Source organism: Xiphias gladius, chromosome 19 (assembly GCF_016859285.1).
Source record: "Xiphias gladius isolate SHS-SW01 ecotype Sanya breed wild chromosome 19, ASM1685928v1, whole genome shotgun sequence".
Classification (NCBI taxonomy): Eukaryota; Metazoa; Chordata; class Actinopteri; order Istiophoriformes; family Xiphiidae; genus Xiphias; species Xiphias gladius.
Window position 1 is genome coordinate 27,562,791 of NC_053418.1, and position 15,471 is coordinate 27,578,261.

The window sequence follows — 15,471 nt, forward strand, 5'->3', positions numbered from 1 at the left end:
CACAGGTGCTGCAACCTTCTTCTTCCTCATCGTGAGGTAACTGTTAAAAAGAGAACAACAGACCAGCTATCAGTATTTACAGTTGCTTTCTTAGAGATATTATTAGCAGTGGGTGGAGGAAGACTACCAACACAGTGTAACAATCACTTTGGATAGTTACAAGTATTAAGTTTGGGAAATCATCGTGCAGACAGGATATTTTGTTTGAAATCTTTCATGCACTGCTCAGACGGCATAACGGGTTCGGGTATTTCTGTCCTTTGGGTCCCTGCCCATGTAGGTGCGAAAGGTATTGAGAATGTAACCATATTGGTCAAACAATGATCAAAATCGCAGTTAATTGACATACAAGTTCCACTAACTAAGGCTGAAGTCAAAACTATTATTAAGCAACATATGCACAAAATCTTGCAAGAATCCTGGGACTTGACGAACACAGGAAGACATCTTTACAAAGCATGCTGGTGTGGGAAGAATACGGGGCGGGAACCAGAGGGGGGAAACAGTCTTTATCTATCTGAGGATAGGACAAACTGCACTGGGCTCAGTCAATCTCTTCACAGAATAGGAGAACACCCAGCTGGACTCTGCATACGTTGTAATCAACCAGGAAGTGCTGAACATGCACTGCTAGATGTAACAGCTAGAATGGACAAGAGAGGGAGCTAATATCAGCACTAAAGGAAGCAAATCATATGTGCTATTACATTAGGCAGACTAATAGGAAAGGCCTCAGGGCAATTACAGTCTGTCAATTAACTACCTTAAAGAACGGGGTATAGCAGAGATTAATTAATTCTCTTTTTCTTTTCTTTTCTTTTTTTTAAATCTGTTGTTCCATACGCAGGTCCAGTAGGTGACGTTAACGCGCAATGCTTGTTTGCCAACACCCATTCAAAAAAACCCATTGAAGAAGAAGAAGAATTTATGCACAAGCCGTCGAAGAAGACAGGCTTTTTCTGTTGTGCTTCCTGGGTCCTCGTTAGTTAGCAATAAACTCAGGGAGGGAACATGGATAAGAACCAAACATATTGTACTGTGTTGGATAAAAAGAGCCAGTCTAAATTTATTTGCTATACTCATAGAAAAAACGGAATATTTTGTATTTGGTGAGTCTGAGGTTGAGTTAAAAATGCAGACGAAAGTGACCAAAATAGTGTTCACTAGTGAACAGAGAGAACGCTGAACAAATCTCCATTTAAAATCCGACGGTTTATTATTCCGGTGTTTATCAGGAAAATTACTTTTGTGTTAGAATTTAAAACAAAACGCAGCGTTGAAATGAATTATCGGTAACCTCCCAATACTCCACCGAGCAGGATAAAATGATCACATAATGTAGAAATGGGATTGAAGAGTGACCCCCAAAATCAATACTGCGATCTTCAGTTGTATTCTCACGATAATGTATATTTGCCTGTGAAACAGAAAACACAATATTTCCGAATATTTAAATGCAGTTTGATTCACATTTCTCTCCTTCAAAGACCGTAGGGGTGTAAACAATAGTATGAACACATGCAATACAGGGCAAATAATCCAGTTGACGTGCCTTCAAATGATTATCCTTTTCTAAAGGCAAATCGTTCCCTTTTAGACCACGTCAAGAAGATGTTTATTCACCCTTATATTATTTTTGAGACCATGCCATGAATTACGATGTACATGTGCGTGTTTGTGTCAGTGCGCCCTCCCCTTGTAAGGACGTGCGACCAAGTGTGATTTAATGCAAGTATTTTCATCATCATGTTTTTGTTCATCTGCTGTAGTTTGACAGATGCCTCTGATGTTTGGAGCACAGAGTACACCGAGGACACACTGAACCAGTTTGTAAGTTTCACCTTCGGACATCCCCCATGAGTTTAACTGTGATAATAATAAAAAGTGCATCAGTGAAAGTGCTGACTTTTGACTTGCTTGTTTAGAGACAGAGGTTTGCCTTGAAATCTACAGAGGATTATGTCCTAAAACTCAGGTAAGAGTACAATCTGTCCTCTTTGAAAACCATGTTTTGTAACATGAATTATTTCTATGAAGGTACTAGAATTCAGTGGTGCCAGTGAAGCTGCACAGGCAGCAGCAGAACAATCTTAGCATTAAGACTGAGTAGCTTCCACGCGCATTGTGTGTGAGTGACTATATGGATCAGAAAATGTGATCATGAAATCAACTTTAGGGACCTTAGACTGAATTATCCTCTGTCATTCCCTCAGGTTGGCCTGTGGTAGTGGGGACGGGTCTGTTGTGGTTACTGACACCGGGGCAGAGCTGCATGTGGGCTCCAGTCCAGGTGACCTAAGTGTTACCCTATCCAGGCTGGAAGGCCCAGAGGCTACAGAGGAACTGAAGGAACTGCTGTTCAGGATGGCTGACAGCCTCACTCAGCTTGACAGTAAATGTACTTTCTTCTTGTGACTCATTGCAGTTGTTTCACATATGAGAGGATTTGGTCTGATAGGAACTTATGTAGAAATAAAACTAGGGCTGAACAATATGCAAAAAAATCGCATTGCAATTGATATTGCAATTGTGATATGAATCACAATTTGAGTGGTAATGGTATCATGCCACTTTTACTGAAAAAAAAAACATAAAAATGACGATGATGTGATAATTTTTTTTTCTTCCTTTTTTTTTTCTTTCTCTGAGGTCTGTACCAAATAAGCATGTTCCTTTATGTCTGGAGAACATGAATTTTAGGCTGTGGCATTTCTGTAGCATCAGAGTGCTTGATTTATAATGGTATAGTAAGTCATGAAACATTTTTCTGTGATTAAAAAAAATGCAGCTCCTTGAGTTTGGATATTGCTCTTGGCCATATTGCAATTTTGATTTTATTTCGATTAATTCTTCAGCCCTAGTTAAAACCCACTTTCTCTTTGGAATCAGTGCTGACTGTGTTTTGTCATTCTCCTCAGTTAGACCCCTGCCTGTCAGTCCAGTGAAAAATCACCCAAGGCATCCCACAGGTATGTTTTTAAAGCTACAAGGTGTAATTTCCATTCAGGAAATTGCATCCTTTAGTATACGTATAACTTATAAGTATAGTCATAAACATCACCCCCTCCATATTAGCAATGGGACATGGGCCAAACTAAAAATTCAAAGTACATGTGAAACTATTTTTTTTCCAAAAGGTGGTTTCTGTGATTTTGGGTAATTTTCAATCATGCTGACATATGATCAAGTGGTCATTTTTCTGCTAAGTTTGTTTTTAATAACTTATTTGATGATATAACTGGTCGGGGCAGACGGCCGCCCACTATGAGTCGGGTTGTGTTCAAGGTTTCTACCTGTTAAAAGGGAGTTTTTCCTCGGCGCTGTCACCAAGTACTTGATCATGTGGGAATGGTGGGTCTCTGTAAATAGAACTATAAAGAGTCTGGTGTAGACCTGCTCTACATGAAAAGGGCCCTGAGTTAACCTCTGTTATGATTTGGCACTTTATAAATAAAATTTAATTGAATTGAATATGAAAAGAGGCGTGTCTCAGCATGGTTGACAGCTGTGATTGATAGGTTCTATTAAAACTATGTCATGTGCTTGAGGAGCAAAGAGTCTGTCTGATCAGGTTTTCATTAAGGATATCTTTGTACTTTGCTCTGTTCAGCTTTCCCTCAACCCTGTCCAGTCTTCCTGTCCCTGCCCCTGAAAAACACCCCAACAGCTTGCTGCTTCCACCACCCTGCTTCACCATTGGGATGGTTTTGGGCAGGTGATGAGCTTGTGCCTGGTTTCCTCCAGAGATTACACTTAGAATTGTGGCCAAACAGTTCAATCTTGGTTTATCAGACCAGAGAATCTTGTCTCTCACAGTCTGAGAGTCTTTTAGGTGCTTTTTTGCAAACTCCAAGCAGCTTTCATGTGTGTTTCACTGAGAAGAGGCTTCCGTCTGGCCACTCTGCCATACAACCCAGATCGGTGGAGTGCTGCAGTGATGGTTGTCCCTCTGGGAGTTTCTCCCATCACCACACAGGATCTCTGGAGCTCAGCCAGAGTGACCATTGGGTTCTTGGTCTCCTCTCTTACCAGGCCCTTCTCCCCTGATTGCTCAGTTTGGCAGCCAGCTCTACCAAGAACCCTGGTTGTTCCAAACTTCTTCAATTTAAGTTTGTGGAGGCCCCTGTGTTCACTGTGCTGGAACCGTCAAAGAAATTTTTTCGTAGCTTTCCCCAGATCTGTGCCTGGACATAATCCTGTCTCTGAGTTCTGCAGGCACTTCCTTCGACCTCATGGCTTGGTTTTTGCTTTGATATGCATTGTCTTAGACAGTTGTGTGTCTTTCCAAATCAAGTCCAATCAGTTGAATTTACCACTGGTGGACTCCAGTCAAGTTGTGGAAAAATCTCAAAGATGATCAAGATATAATTTTGGTACTTTCGTAGCCAGGCATGCCTGGTGTACCTACAGCAAACTTGGAAAATGGGGAGGGATCATAAAGAACACATTATAATACATTATAGATGGGCATGTTAGAGGTTGTGACAATCATAACCAATTTTCTGCTTTCATCCCCTTTAAGCCCAGGACTCATCCCCATGGATTAGTAATTCTGTGAAAGCTTTTCTCAGAGGAAACTTCTTGTTGTCTGGGATGTCAAAATGTGAATACAGCAGATCACATATACTGCCAGGAGCAGATGATCTCTCTCTGAAGTTGAATTCACTTTTGAATTCACTTTGGACATCTTGAAGAAATTCTCATCATCATGTTTTCCGGTTTATTTACCACACAATGATCCACAACCATCTGCCGTTAAATACCACAATAGTGCCATTGAATGTAGAATTTAAAATGCGGCCAATTTTTTCATGTTGTATTTCTTTATTTATGAAATTATTTTTAATGTTTAATTGAGCCTGTTTATCGTGAAAAATTATTGCTGAAAATCTGATAAACAAATAGTTGCCTATTTCATCTTCTTACGGCAACATGAACTAATCTTGGTATGATCTACAAATCAGGTAGGATATTTTTGAAACACTACTAGAAAACCTGAACAGGGTAATAGAAAATTCTTTAAAAGAATTCTACAGAAAATTATAAATATCAATTTTTCAGTGACTACACAGAGTGTCAAGTTCCAGTGTCTTTTGTGTTATATAGTTAGTTAAGACGTGACAATGGCCAACAAGGCTAACAGCCCAATCCACTTCCCATGGTTTCAGTCCTCTGAACTGAACTCATGAATAAACCATGTTTTGCAGTAGTAGCAAAACTCATGGCCATGCTGTCCCTCAGTAGGTAGAGTTAGAGACACAGAGAGCAGTCATGTGTTTATCCCCGACACACAGCAGCATAGCTGAGTGCCTCTCCTCATCCACAGTTCTTCCTTGATGTCTCTCAAGGCCATTTACAGTTGCTTCAGAAAGTATTCAGGCCCCTTCGCTTTTTGCACAGTTTATTTTGTTGTAGATTTTATTTGAAACGGATAAAATTTCCCATTTTTGCCCATCAATCTACACCCAATAACTCATTATGACAAAGTGAAAACATATTTTTAGACATTTTTGCTAATTTATTAAAAATTAAAAACTCAAATCTCTCATTTACAAAAGTATTCAGACCCTTAATTCAGTACTTTGTAGAGGCCCTTTTGGCAGCAATTACATCTTCCAGTCTTCTTGGGTAAGTCTCTACAAGTTTAGCACACCTGCATTTTGGGTAGTTTCATTCTTCCTGTCAGATCCTCTCAAGCTCCATCAGATTGGATGGGAAGTGTTTGTGATTTTTATTATTATTATCACAGTCAAAGTGTCCTTAAATTGAGAGTCAGCACTTTCATCTCAGGCATTGTTTCATTTCAAGTCCAATGTGCTGGATTAAAAAATGATTGTCCAAATATGTATTAATTGTACTGAATAGGTACTTACAGTAAGTTTGACCTTGCTACTGCCAAGTTATCCAGGTGCAGTCGCAGGTAGCTTCTTTAGGGCACATTGTTGCTGGTGAGCATCATTATCGTTGTGTTTATGCATCTATTCATAGGGACCTCTTACCTGAAAAATAGAGGCAAAGGACATTTATTATATTAATTAAATTATTATTTAGGCTGTCCTCCACGTTTATTGGACTATTGTAACTCAAGAAAGCAAATGTAGCAGTTATCGCCTGTTCCATTATATTGTATAATGTTCCATTATAGAATAATATAGTTGTTAGAGTTATCAGAAGGTCAGGAAAAAGGTATATGGTCAATTGTCCATTTATTAAATAACGATGGAATTAAGGAATGAGGGATTTACTAATAAATACTAACCTTATTGTTCATCTACAGTACATAGTAGCATTATAAACAATATTCCTAAAGCCCTAATTAATTTGGTTTACAGTAATCAGAATTGCACCTATTCATCTAGATAACAGCACCTAACATTAGAGGAATACATTTTTTGGACTGTAAATGTAGTGATAATCTTTTACGAAATAAGATTATCAGAAATAAGAATTAATTAATTAATTTCAGAAAAGTTTAGTATTCCGGTCCATCAGGAAGAAATTGTAATTAGATGGACGTCTCTCTCACACACACACACACACACAAACACACACACACACACACACAAACACACACACACACACACACACACACACACACACACACACACACACACACACACACACACACACACACACACACACACACACACACACACACAAAATCATTGCAGAACCAAATATTTATTTCTTCCAATAATGCCTAAATGTAAAGAAATACACTTTAAAATCCTAAAGGAAATACATCCCTCCAAGGATAAGAATCAAATTTAACCTAGATTTAATAACCACCATTTCTGTGACTCTGATATTGAAACTTCTGAACACTTGTTCTACAGCTGCTTACTCATCAAGAAAATGTCTTTTTCTTGATGAGTATACATTTGCATATACATCTCATTCTAAAGAAATAATTGTGGAACATTTTACATTTTAAAATATTCAATATGGGATGATTGTGGAGGACAAAGAAGTCAAATATTTTGTAAATAATATATTTTATTTTATTTATCGTATTTCTTACATAAATGCAAATATATTGAATCAGCCCACACATTTGTCAATTAATTTCCATAATATACCAAAGCCCTGGAGAAGATGAACTATACCCAAGCTCTAAAACTTGAACATTAACTAACTAAATTGTGGAAATTAGCCCTTTTTCTTTTCTTTTTATTTATTTTTATACTCAATGATAATGAAATTGTGGTAAAGCAATGTTGTTTTCATCTATTGTATGTATGTTCAAATGTAAACAAAGAGTCAAAAGTTGAAGCTAGGCTGTGAAGCAATTTTGGTGCATGATGATGCAACTTCAGTCTTCATCATGTGATGCAAACTGGCCCAAAAACCATTTTTCCCATACACAATTGATGGAAAAGGAGCAGCAGCAAAACGACAAATACATTTTTGTGAGTGTCATCAAACAAAAAAATGACGAAAAAATGACCTTGTTGTGCATTACACCATGCATTCATGATGCGGACATTTTATCGTACAAGAACAAAAACTCAAATCAATTAAATTATTCTGATACATATCATCCCGTGCTAGTGGTAGGTTATATAGCATTTGTAATTCTTTTGTTAGATGCATTATAACCAGTGTTGGTTGGCTGGATTAAAAGAAATACATATGAATGCAGTGTTATGTACCGTATGTATGTAAATATTATATAAAATTTGAGAGTGAAAGTTCATTCTTGACCTTGAGAACAATTGTTTAACAAAATAATTTAACCCAAGTTCCCTTTTTTGAGCTTTCAACTGGATCTTGTGGTCTTCATCAGTGAATGGAGCTGGTTGTGTTGTTATCATGTGACAGTATACTGATTGTTGACTGTGATCATTTTGACTGCACTGAGCTTGACGGGGAGAAATACTGTATATCCAGCTAAATCAGATCAATTCTAATAAGGAAATAGATATTTAGTTATTTGTAAAGTTCTCATGGGGAATATGTAGGGGATAATACCCAACAAGTTTCAGGTTCCATGATTTCTAATGGATGATGGCTAAGAACCAGCCAACACCAAGCAGAGGGTGGTTTGCCCCCGGGGAATTATGGAACCTATAAACTTGGAGGATATTATATCCCCCCTATACCATGACCACTTGCCAAACATAATGCCATACATAATCAAAGTAAAAATATTATATGAATAATATTTGAGCTTGCTTTCTTGTTTTAAACGCCATAGAATGTAGTTCTGAGCTCCACAGTTTCTGTCGGAGTTTACATTACATAGCCCTCTCTGTCCCTGCTCTGTCACTGACATAGACACGTGCCTTTCCTGTCTCTCTCACACATCTCCTTTTTTGTGTGTGGTTTTGGTTGCATTTCCCCTCCGGTCTTCTGTTCTTCACCTGCAGCTGTGCCTCAGACTCAGGATATTATCTTCATCACGGCTAACATTATTTATGTCCTCTATTTAAACTTCTTTCCTCTTCCTACCATTAGTAGATTTGGATTTCAAGTTTCATGCAAATATGATTCACATTTAAAATTATCTTTGCATGGTTCTCACTGAGAAGCTATTGATCTTCTTTTTTGGTTGTTAGTGCATACACAATAACCCTAGCTCCAAACTATTTAGCTGGGGCACAGCTGTTGCAGACTTTACCTACAGTTTAATACTGGCCCATTAATTTAGAACGGCAAACAGTCACCTACAACATACATAGATGTCCGGTTAAACTGTCCGGTTACTGAAAGTTAATCCACACCTTCCAACCAATCAGAATCCAGAATTTTTAGTGCCCATGTTATAAATGTGGTAAAATGATGATGGTAATGTTGGCAGCTTAGTTCACCAGCTTACGGAAATTATATTTGTTTTCTTCAGAGTTTGAGCCCCGGCAGCAGCAGAATTGTGCTCCCTCAGTGACTGTGAAGAGACGACTTCCAGGAGCTTCACTCATTAACCCAGGAACTAAAAAGTACAGTGTATCTCTCAAAAACCTTTAACAGTATCCACAGTATTCACTCTCTGAATGTAAAGCAGCAGCTGTTCATCTTTTTTGCAGAAAGCTGCAAGCGACTGGTGTGGCCTTTGATGATGCCGATGAAGACTGATCCTTTAGACAACACAAACTCTTTTTGTCCTCCATGTTCTCACATTACTGCTGCACAACCAACAAGGATTGTTCTTTTGATCCGTTAATGCAAAATTATGAAGTTGATGCATATTCTTTTTTAAACACAGCCACTTGAATGCCTTTATGGGATATGATATAAATCACAATGAAAATTTGAACAGTGATTTTTAATGGTATTTTAATATCTCAATGTGATGAATGATGCTTTAACTCTATGATATTAGTTTGACTTTAAATTAATCTGTAAATGAAATAAAGAACAAGTTGCAACAAATTAGCTCTGACTGTGTGTAAAACAAATAGCATTGTACTTGAAGCAAATTATTCTTGATCCTTAAAACAAACAAAAGTTAAATCAGCCCAGCTCCTCACATTCAGGCATTGCGTTCTGTAAGGCTGTGCGCAGACTAGACATTATGTGCAGGGCCAGATACCCTGTTTTCCAGAGGGCGCATCTCCAAATGCTATTGACACTTTTCTTGTGTTTCATCCATTTGATAAAGGGGTTGTTTCTACTCTGTTTGATATTATATTATGATTGAAATCATCCTGCATGGATGCATGATGATTGAAGTTACTGATATGTCCATTCTGGGAATCAGTTTGCGTTGCATGTTACTTCGATTACTATTGATTTGATTACTAATAATTAGATAATTAATTAATAGGGATAACTAATAATTATTCTTATTATTGATAATAATACTATTGTTTTTATAGTAATAATATAGAACAGCCAATTACGTGAAACTTTGAACATTGAATGTTTTAAATCTATGTCAATATATCATGTGCTCTGAGCTCTGGAAAGAACAACTACACAGCCCATAGAGTGTTGAACTGCGACCATACCATTCCTTTTGGAGTCGTTTCTTTTGCATACATTTTCCAAATATATATTTAAAAAAAGAACACAAATATTGTCAAGGTGAAAGAACTTGCATGAGACATAATCCATGTGATTTACTCATCCAGTGCTAATGTACCACTTCTTTTGCAAATGACTATGGGACGGTTTCTCACATGGCATCTACCCCAGCCTTGTAGACTTCTGTCACATGGTGCTCTTGAGCTCTATGAAATACGATGATCAAGATGCTACACACAATAGACCTAAGTTGCACAAAATATTGTTTGTGTAGTAAACACACTCCATTAATAGTCACAGAGATGAACAGTTTTGCAAAGAAAAAGTTACTATAGAGGTATTTGTATTAAATTGTACAACTGCATGATTTGTAGTTGAAATAGAGTGACTACTGATGCATGAGGTTCCATTTAGTGGACACAGGATTACATGAATTGTCTCACTTACATAAAATCAATGTTTGAAAAATATAGGGTTAGGTTATGGTGTATGTGTGTATATGTACAGTACATGTAGTCGTTCACACATAGAGTATTGTGCAAACGTTTTTAGGCCCTTTTGAAAAAATACAGGAAAATGGAGGTGCTTTCAAAAACAATACCACACTTCTTCTGTAGATTTAGGCTGTCAGTCGTACTTGCAGCGCTTTCCAGTCCTCCTGCTGTGAAATTTCTGAATTTCTGCCTGTGAGAGACCTTGTTGATGTGCTTGCTATGCTCGTTCTTGTCATGGTGTAAAATATTTAGAAGAAATTGTCACTGCTTCAGCAACCTCACCTGTCCCTCACTCAGTTTTATCCCCCCTCTTGGCGAGTAAAGGAATGAAGTTTGATGCTGAACTAGCAACGTTTCTTCTAGACTGGTAAGTAAATAGCTGTTAATGCTAATGTTGGCTATATAGCAATAGCAAAGACTTACATATAGAACCTTTAACAAGTAACAAACCAGATTGTGAGACTGAATAAAGATGGAGAAGGTACAAGAGCATCAATAGGCTACTGAACATGAGCTGAAACACAGCTGCAGCAGTGGTTAGGAGGTACAGGAAGAGTCATAACACCAATAACAGAAGGTGCTGTTGAAAAATTTCGCCATGCACAATTTGCTATTAATGCAGCCTTGCACTGAAAAACAGAACAGTGTTTGTTCCTGACTTGGCACAAGGATTATCTGTGGAAATTGGTGTTTCAGTGAGTGATCAGATAATGTGATAAAGCTCACAAAACAACACAAAACTTTGTCAGATGAAACCAAAATAAATTTGTTTGGATCAGATGGGGTCCAGCGTGTTTAGCACGAACCTGGTGAGGACTAACACAGTAACTGCATAGTGCCGACTATTAAAAACGGAGGTGGGAGGGTGCTGATATGGGGCTGCACAAGTGCAATATATGTAGGGGAGATGACATCTATAGATGGCACTATGAATGCAAGTTTTTATACCCGAATACTGAATTAAAGATTTGAATATTATGTTAATATTAAAAGAAATAAAATGTAAATTAAAAAAAATGTTGCAGTTGATTCTAGGACCTTTCATAGTTTAATTTGTCAAACATTTCTGTTTTTCAAAAAACAAATTAAGTTGTAAAAATGAACAGGATTTGGAATTTCTCAAATTTTAGAGATATTGATTATGGTTGTTCTTTTTGTTGTTGTATACTGTATAAGCTATTTAGAAATTTTGAGAATTTCAGTGTTGAGAATCATGTTTGACAACTGTGCCAAACCTACTGCGAAAAACTGTAAGATTATTACTTTTACAAATAAAGCCTTAAAGAGCCCCTCTAGACATGTTTTCAAACACATAAAAATACCCTGCTTTGACAATAATTTGTGTTTGAAAGTTTTTTGTTTTTTTTTACACAAAGAAAAGTTCCAATTAGGAAAATTAAAAAAAATTGTGTTTTTTTTATGTGTTCTACTTTGCTTCAAAGTTCATTCTCAGGGTACGCAGATGTTTCCGCATCACACTTGTGTAAATGCATATTGGACCATGATTGGCTCCAAACTACTTGGATTGTTACAAATCATGCTCACAGGTACACGTTAAGGGATACACTTACATTTTTTCAAAGGTATCTTTATACAATACTCACATGATTTTTTTGTATATTGAAATGGGTTTTGTTCACTGTAATTGTTTTCTGTTCTTCATTTTGGACACAAAAGCATCCCTCCCTAAAGGGATGTAGGTGATGGGGGACAAAATACAGTCCTTATTGTGTGTAAAAATACACTCTAAAATTCATCCAAAGCTATAATGAGGCTTCAGCAGTCTGACTTAGACAATTCAAGTGACTGTCGTCCAGAGTTACAGTCTTATTAGTAAAAAAACATCTTGGAAAATGGCCAGATGACAAATTATATTTCCATGCTCAAACTGATTACCTTGTAAAAAAAAAAAGAAAAAAAGTTGAAACCCAGATAGGTTTTTATTTCCATTTTAAGAAATTCTTTACCTTTACAGAAAAAAAAAAAAAAAAAATCTTGTTCAGTCCACATTTTTAACCAATCTAGAATATGGTGATACCCTGTATATGCAGGCATCAGACTCATTACTTCCTAGGCTTGACCGTGTCTATCATTCATCTCTACGTTTTATTTTTAGTGTTGGGACTACACTGTGATGTAGGCTACATAGGTTAACTGGATGGACTTCACTAAAAACACCAAGACAAATTCACATGTACCTTTATATCTTTAAAAAGATAAAGATACATTTAAATACATGATCAGACTTTGCTTTGCTATATCGTCTCTAACAGTGCCCAGAATCTGGTCTGCCATTCTGAAAATATTTTACCTCTGGTGTAATGAAAAACCTGATAGTATTCTTCCAAAATTATAACCATTGGCCAGAACTAAAGTTGGTAGACTGTATTTTACATATGTTTAACCATTCCTCTTATGTTAGAGTTATGTTTGCTTTCTTCTCTCACTTGGTTGTAACAAAGTGGAATAGTTCTTCAGAGATTGGAAGCAAGAGTATATATTCTTGAAACCAGTTTTCTTTGGAAGTTACCTTTATATGTTTCATTAAAGTGTAACTTCACCCCCAGCTCTGAGCCTAACCAAGCCATATCCTCAGCCTCAGTAATGCCTGAAGCCAGAGCTCTCGGATCTGAGCGTGTAGTTAGAATGGCACTCTCTGAAAAATGCCGATTGCAAGTGAACATAGCAGTGTGTTGCTATCAAGGGACCTGCTGCCGAGCCATATGAGGTGGTGCTGCTACAGCTGCCAAAAGCACACGTCCCAACCATTGTACCAAATATGTCTGTATATATTTGAAAATGAGTGCAGTTTCACAGACTCCCACTGAAGGAAGGGTGCTCGGGGAGGTGGGTCACCCACCTCTGATTAGAGGGTGTTAACATTTTTTAATATAAATTTCATGATGTAAATAAGTCCCAAATGGTTGACTCTCATTGGCCTTGCAAGGTTCAGTATGTTTGAAAACAGTAGATGGCTTGTTGAGGCATTTTCAACGCATGAAATGCCGATTTTTATCATTTTGGTGAGAAATGTTAATATCAACAGCAGCACTGATGTGTTTCATCACAGTACAGTCATATCATTTAGTTTCCAGCTCAGAAGACATGGTTAAGTGTGCAGTACCTCTTTAAAGACATTTATGAAACTAATTCTTGTTTCTTTAGTAATTTTACAATTTCTATCAGAAAGTTGCTTAAGTTGGAGATATCTGAGGAAATCCTGTTTAGCTTGAAAATTTCTAAACCTCTGTTGGAAGAGATTAAGCAATATGATGTAATGCCGTTCTGAATCCTTTGCTTAAACCTCAGTTCAAGCTGTGGAAGTTTAAAATCACCATCTATCATATGCTGCCCATCTTAACAGTTATGCATTTCTATTTAACCTTAGATTTCTGCATTCTATAAACCAAATATTAACAGGTACAAGGCCTGAAGTAGGCTATTCAAAGAATAGGCCACTAACTGAAAGTTAAGGCACAAAGATGATTTTTATGTTTGGATTTAAAAACCTAATGGTGTCAGACTGTCTGATGTCAGCAGGGAGGTTGTTCTAGAGGAGGGGAAAAGGCCCTGCAGCCTGCTGACCTCTTTGTAACTCTGGTGACAAGCAAGACCCCTGCATTCTGAGAGCGAAGAGAATATAAGGTTTAAAGAGATCACACAGGTATGATGGAGCATTCCCATTTCAAGTATGATTTTGTATGTCATTAGAAGCACCTTAAAGCCTGATCTGACATGGATAGGGATCCAGTGAAGGGACGCTAAAATTGGTGTGATGTGGTCAAATTGTCTGGATTTAATTAAAATAGTTGCTGCTGCATTCTGAACCATTTGACAACTTTAAGTACTAGCACATGTCAGGCCTTAAAACAAGAAATTACAATAATCAAGTCTGGGTGACACAAAGGCTTGAATTAGAGTGTCAGCATCTGCTACAGAAAGAAAAGACCGAATTTAAGTTATGTTACTCTGGAAGTTTTTACTAGACTTTAATGGTTGTAACCTTCCGAAGACAATCCACAAATGTGTACTATGATCCATAAATATTTCACTATCTACAAATATGTATTTCTTTAATTGTGTTGTGTAAAATCATGTCCACAAAAATACGGAGATATTTGCAAATACGCATAACTCTGTAAACATTTACACATTTGTAAATCCATTTGTACATGTGAAACGGGTTTTACACATTTGTGGATTGCTACTTGTCAGAGCTCAGGTTACATGATAATACAGAATATAGTGGTCAAAAATGTTCTAAAATTGAAGTTGCAGTTTTTCTGTGAAAAAGCAAAAAGCAATGGTTACAACAAAGTGTAGTTAAAAGTAGGCATCATTTTGTGACTTCCTGCTCCATGTTTGGCTTGCTCAGGTATTAAGAGCAATAATATGTGCACTTTTTTACAATACAACGTTACCATGGAATCAAATTTTGGCACACCTGTTTATGATTTAACCAATATTATTGTAGCTTAACATTTGAGCAATCAAACAACTATACAATTATCACCATCAAGATTTATTTAGTTGTCAGGAGAAATTGAGGGAAAGACCCTTGACTTGGGAAGACTTGGGAGCTACAATACACTGCATTCAACTGAGCCATGTGTTGCGAAATCACCGCTAGGTTAAATAAAGATGCTCCACTTTGGCTGTCACCACTTTTTGTTGAAGCCGGGCTGCTGTCCTGTCCTCCTGTTGAATGGATGTGGTTGCACTGTTATGGATGATGGGACTGCAATCAAAAACTACCCTGGATTTTGCCAGGGAACATCTGGGAACATCTTTAAGTAGTTTTCTGATAGATATGTATGCCTTCCTCGCCCTCTGAATTTCAATGGCGTGGTCTTGGTCGAAGTACATTCCTTTCTTCCGTTCAAGTAAATTTCTCTCTTTTTCGAGTGAAGCACCAATTCTTTGGTCCTGTATTCACGAAAGTAAACCACCACCGACCAAGGGTTGGCATGTCCTGGTGGTTTGAGCCTGAGTACTCTATGGTCGTGTTGTATTC

General features: G+C 37.3%; 1 protein-coding gene across 2 annotated transcripts; it reads left to right on the plus strand.

Annotated features, from left to right (window-relative positions):
* The first annotated feature begins 918 nt into the window (after positions 1 to 918).
* paxx (PAXX non-homologous end joining factor) lies at positions 919 to 9,372 on the plus strand. 2 transcript variants are annotated; one of them, XM_040154447.1, is made up of 7 exons: positions 919 to 1,109; positions 1,770 to 1,830; positions 1,926 to 1,975; positions 2,214 to 2,398; positions 2,919 to 2,969; positions 8,843 to 8,936; positions 9,024 to 9,372. In XM_040154447.1, exons 1-7 carry the CDS (start codon positions 1,012 to 1,014, stop codon positions 9,070 to 9,072), a joined length of 588 nt encoding a protein of 195 aa, XP_040010381.1. In that variant the 5' UTR covers positions 919 to 1,011; the 3' UTR covers positions 9,073 to 9,372. The 2 variants fall into 2 exon arrangements, with proteins under 2 accessions (XP_040010381.1, XP_040010382.1); XM_040154448.1 differs by having other exon boundaries at positions 2,214 to 2,392.
* The last annotated feature ends 6,099 nt before the right edge of the window (positions 9,373 to 15,471 follow it).

Bases quoted from the DNA above. Each gene is read 5' to 3' on its own strand.
- paxx (XM_040154447.1), top strand. From the start codon at position 1,012: ATGGATAAGAACCAAACATATTGTACTGTGTTGGATAAAAAGAGCCAG. The intron at 2,399-2,918 runs GTACTTTCTTCT...CATTCTCCTCAG, and splicing joins CACTCAGCTTGACAGTAAAT to TTAGACCCCTGCCTGTCAGT. The intron at 8,937-9,023 runs GTACAGTGTATC...TCTTTTTTGCAG, and splicing joins ATTAACCCAGGAACTAAAAA to AAAGCTGCAAGCGACTGGTG.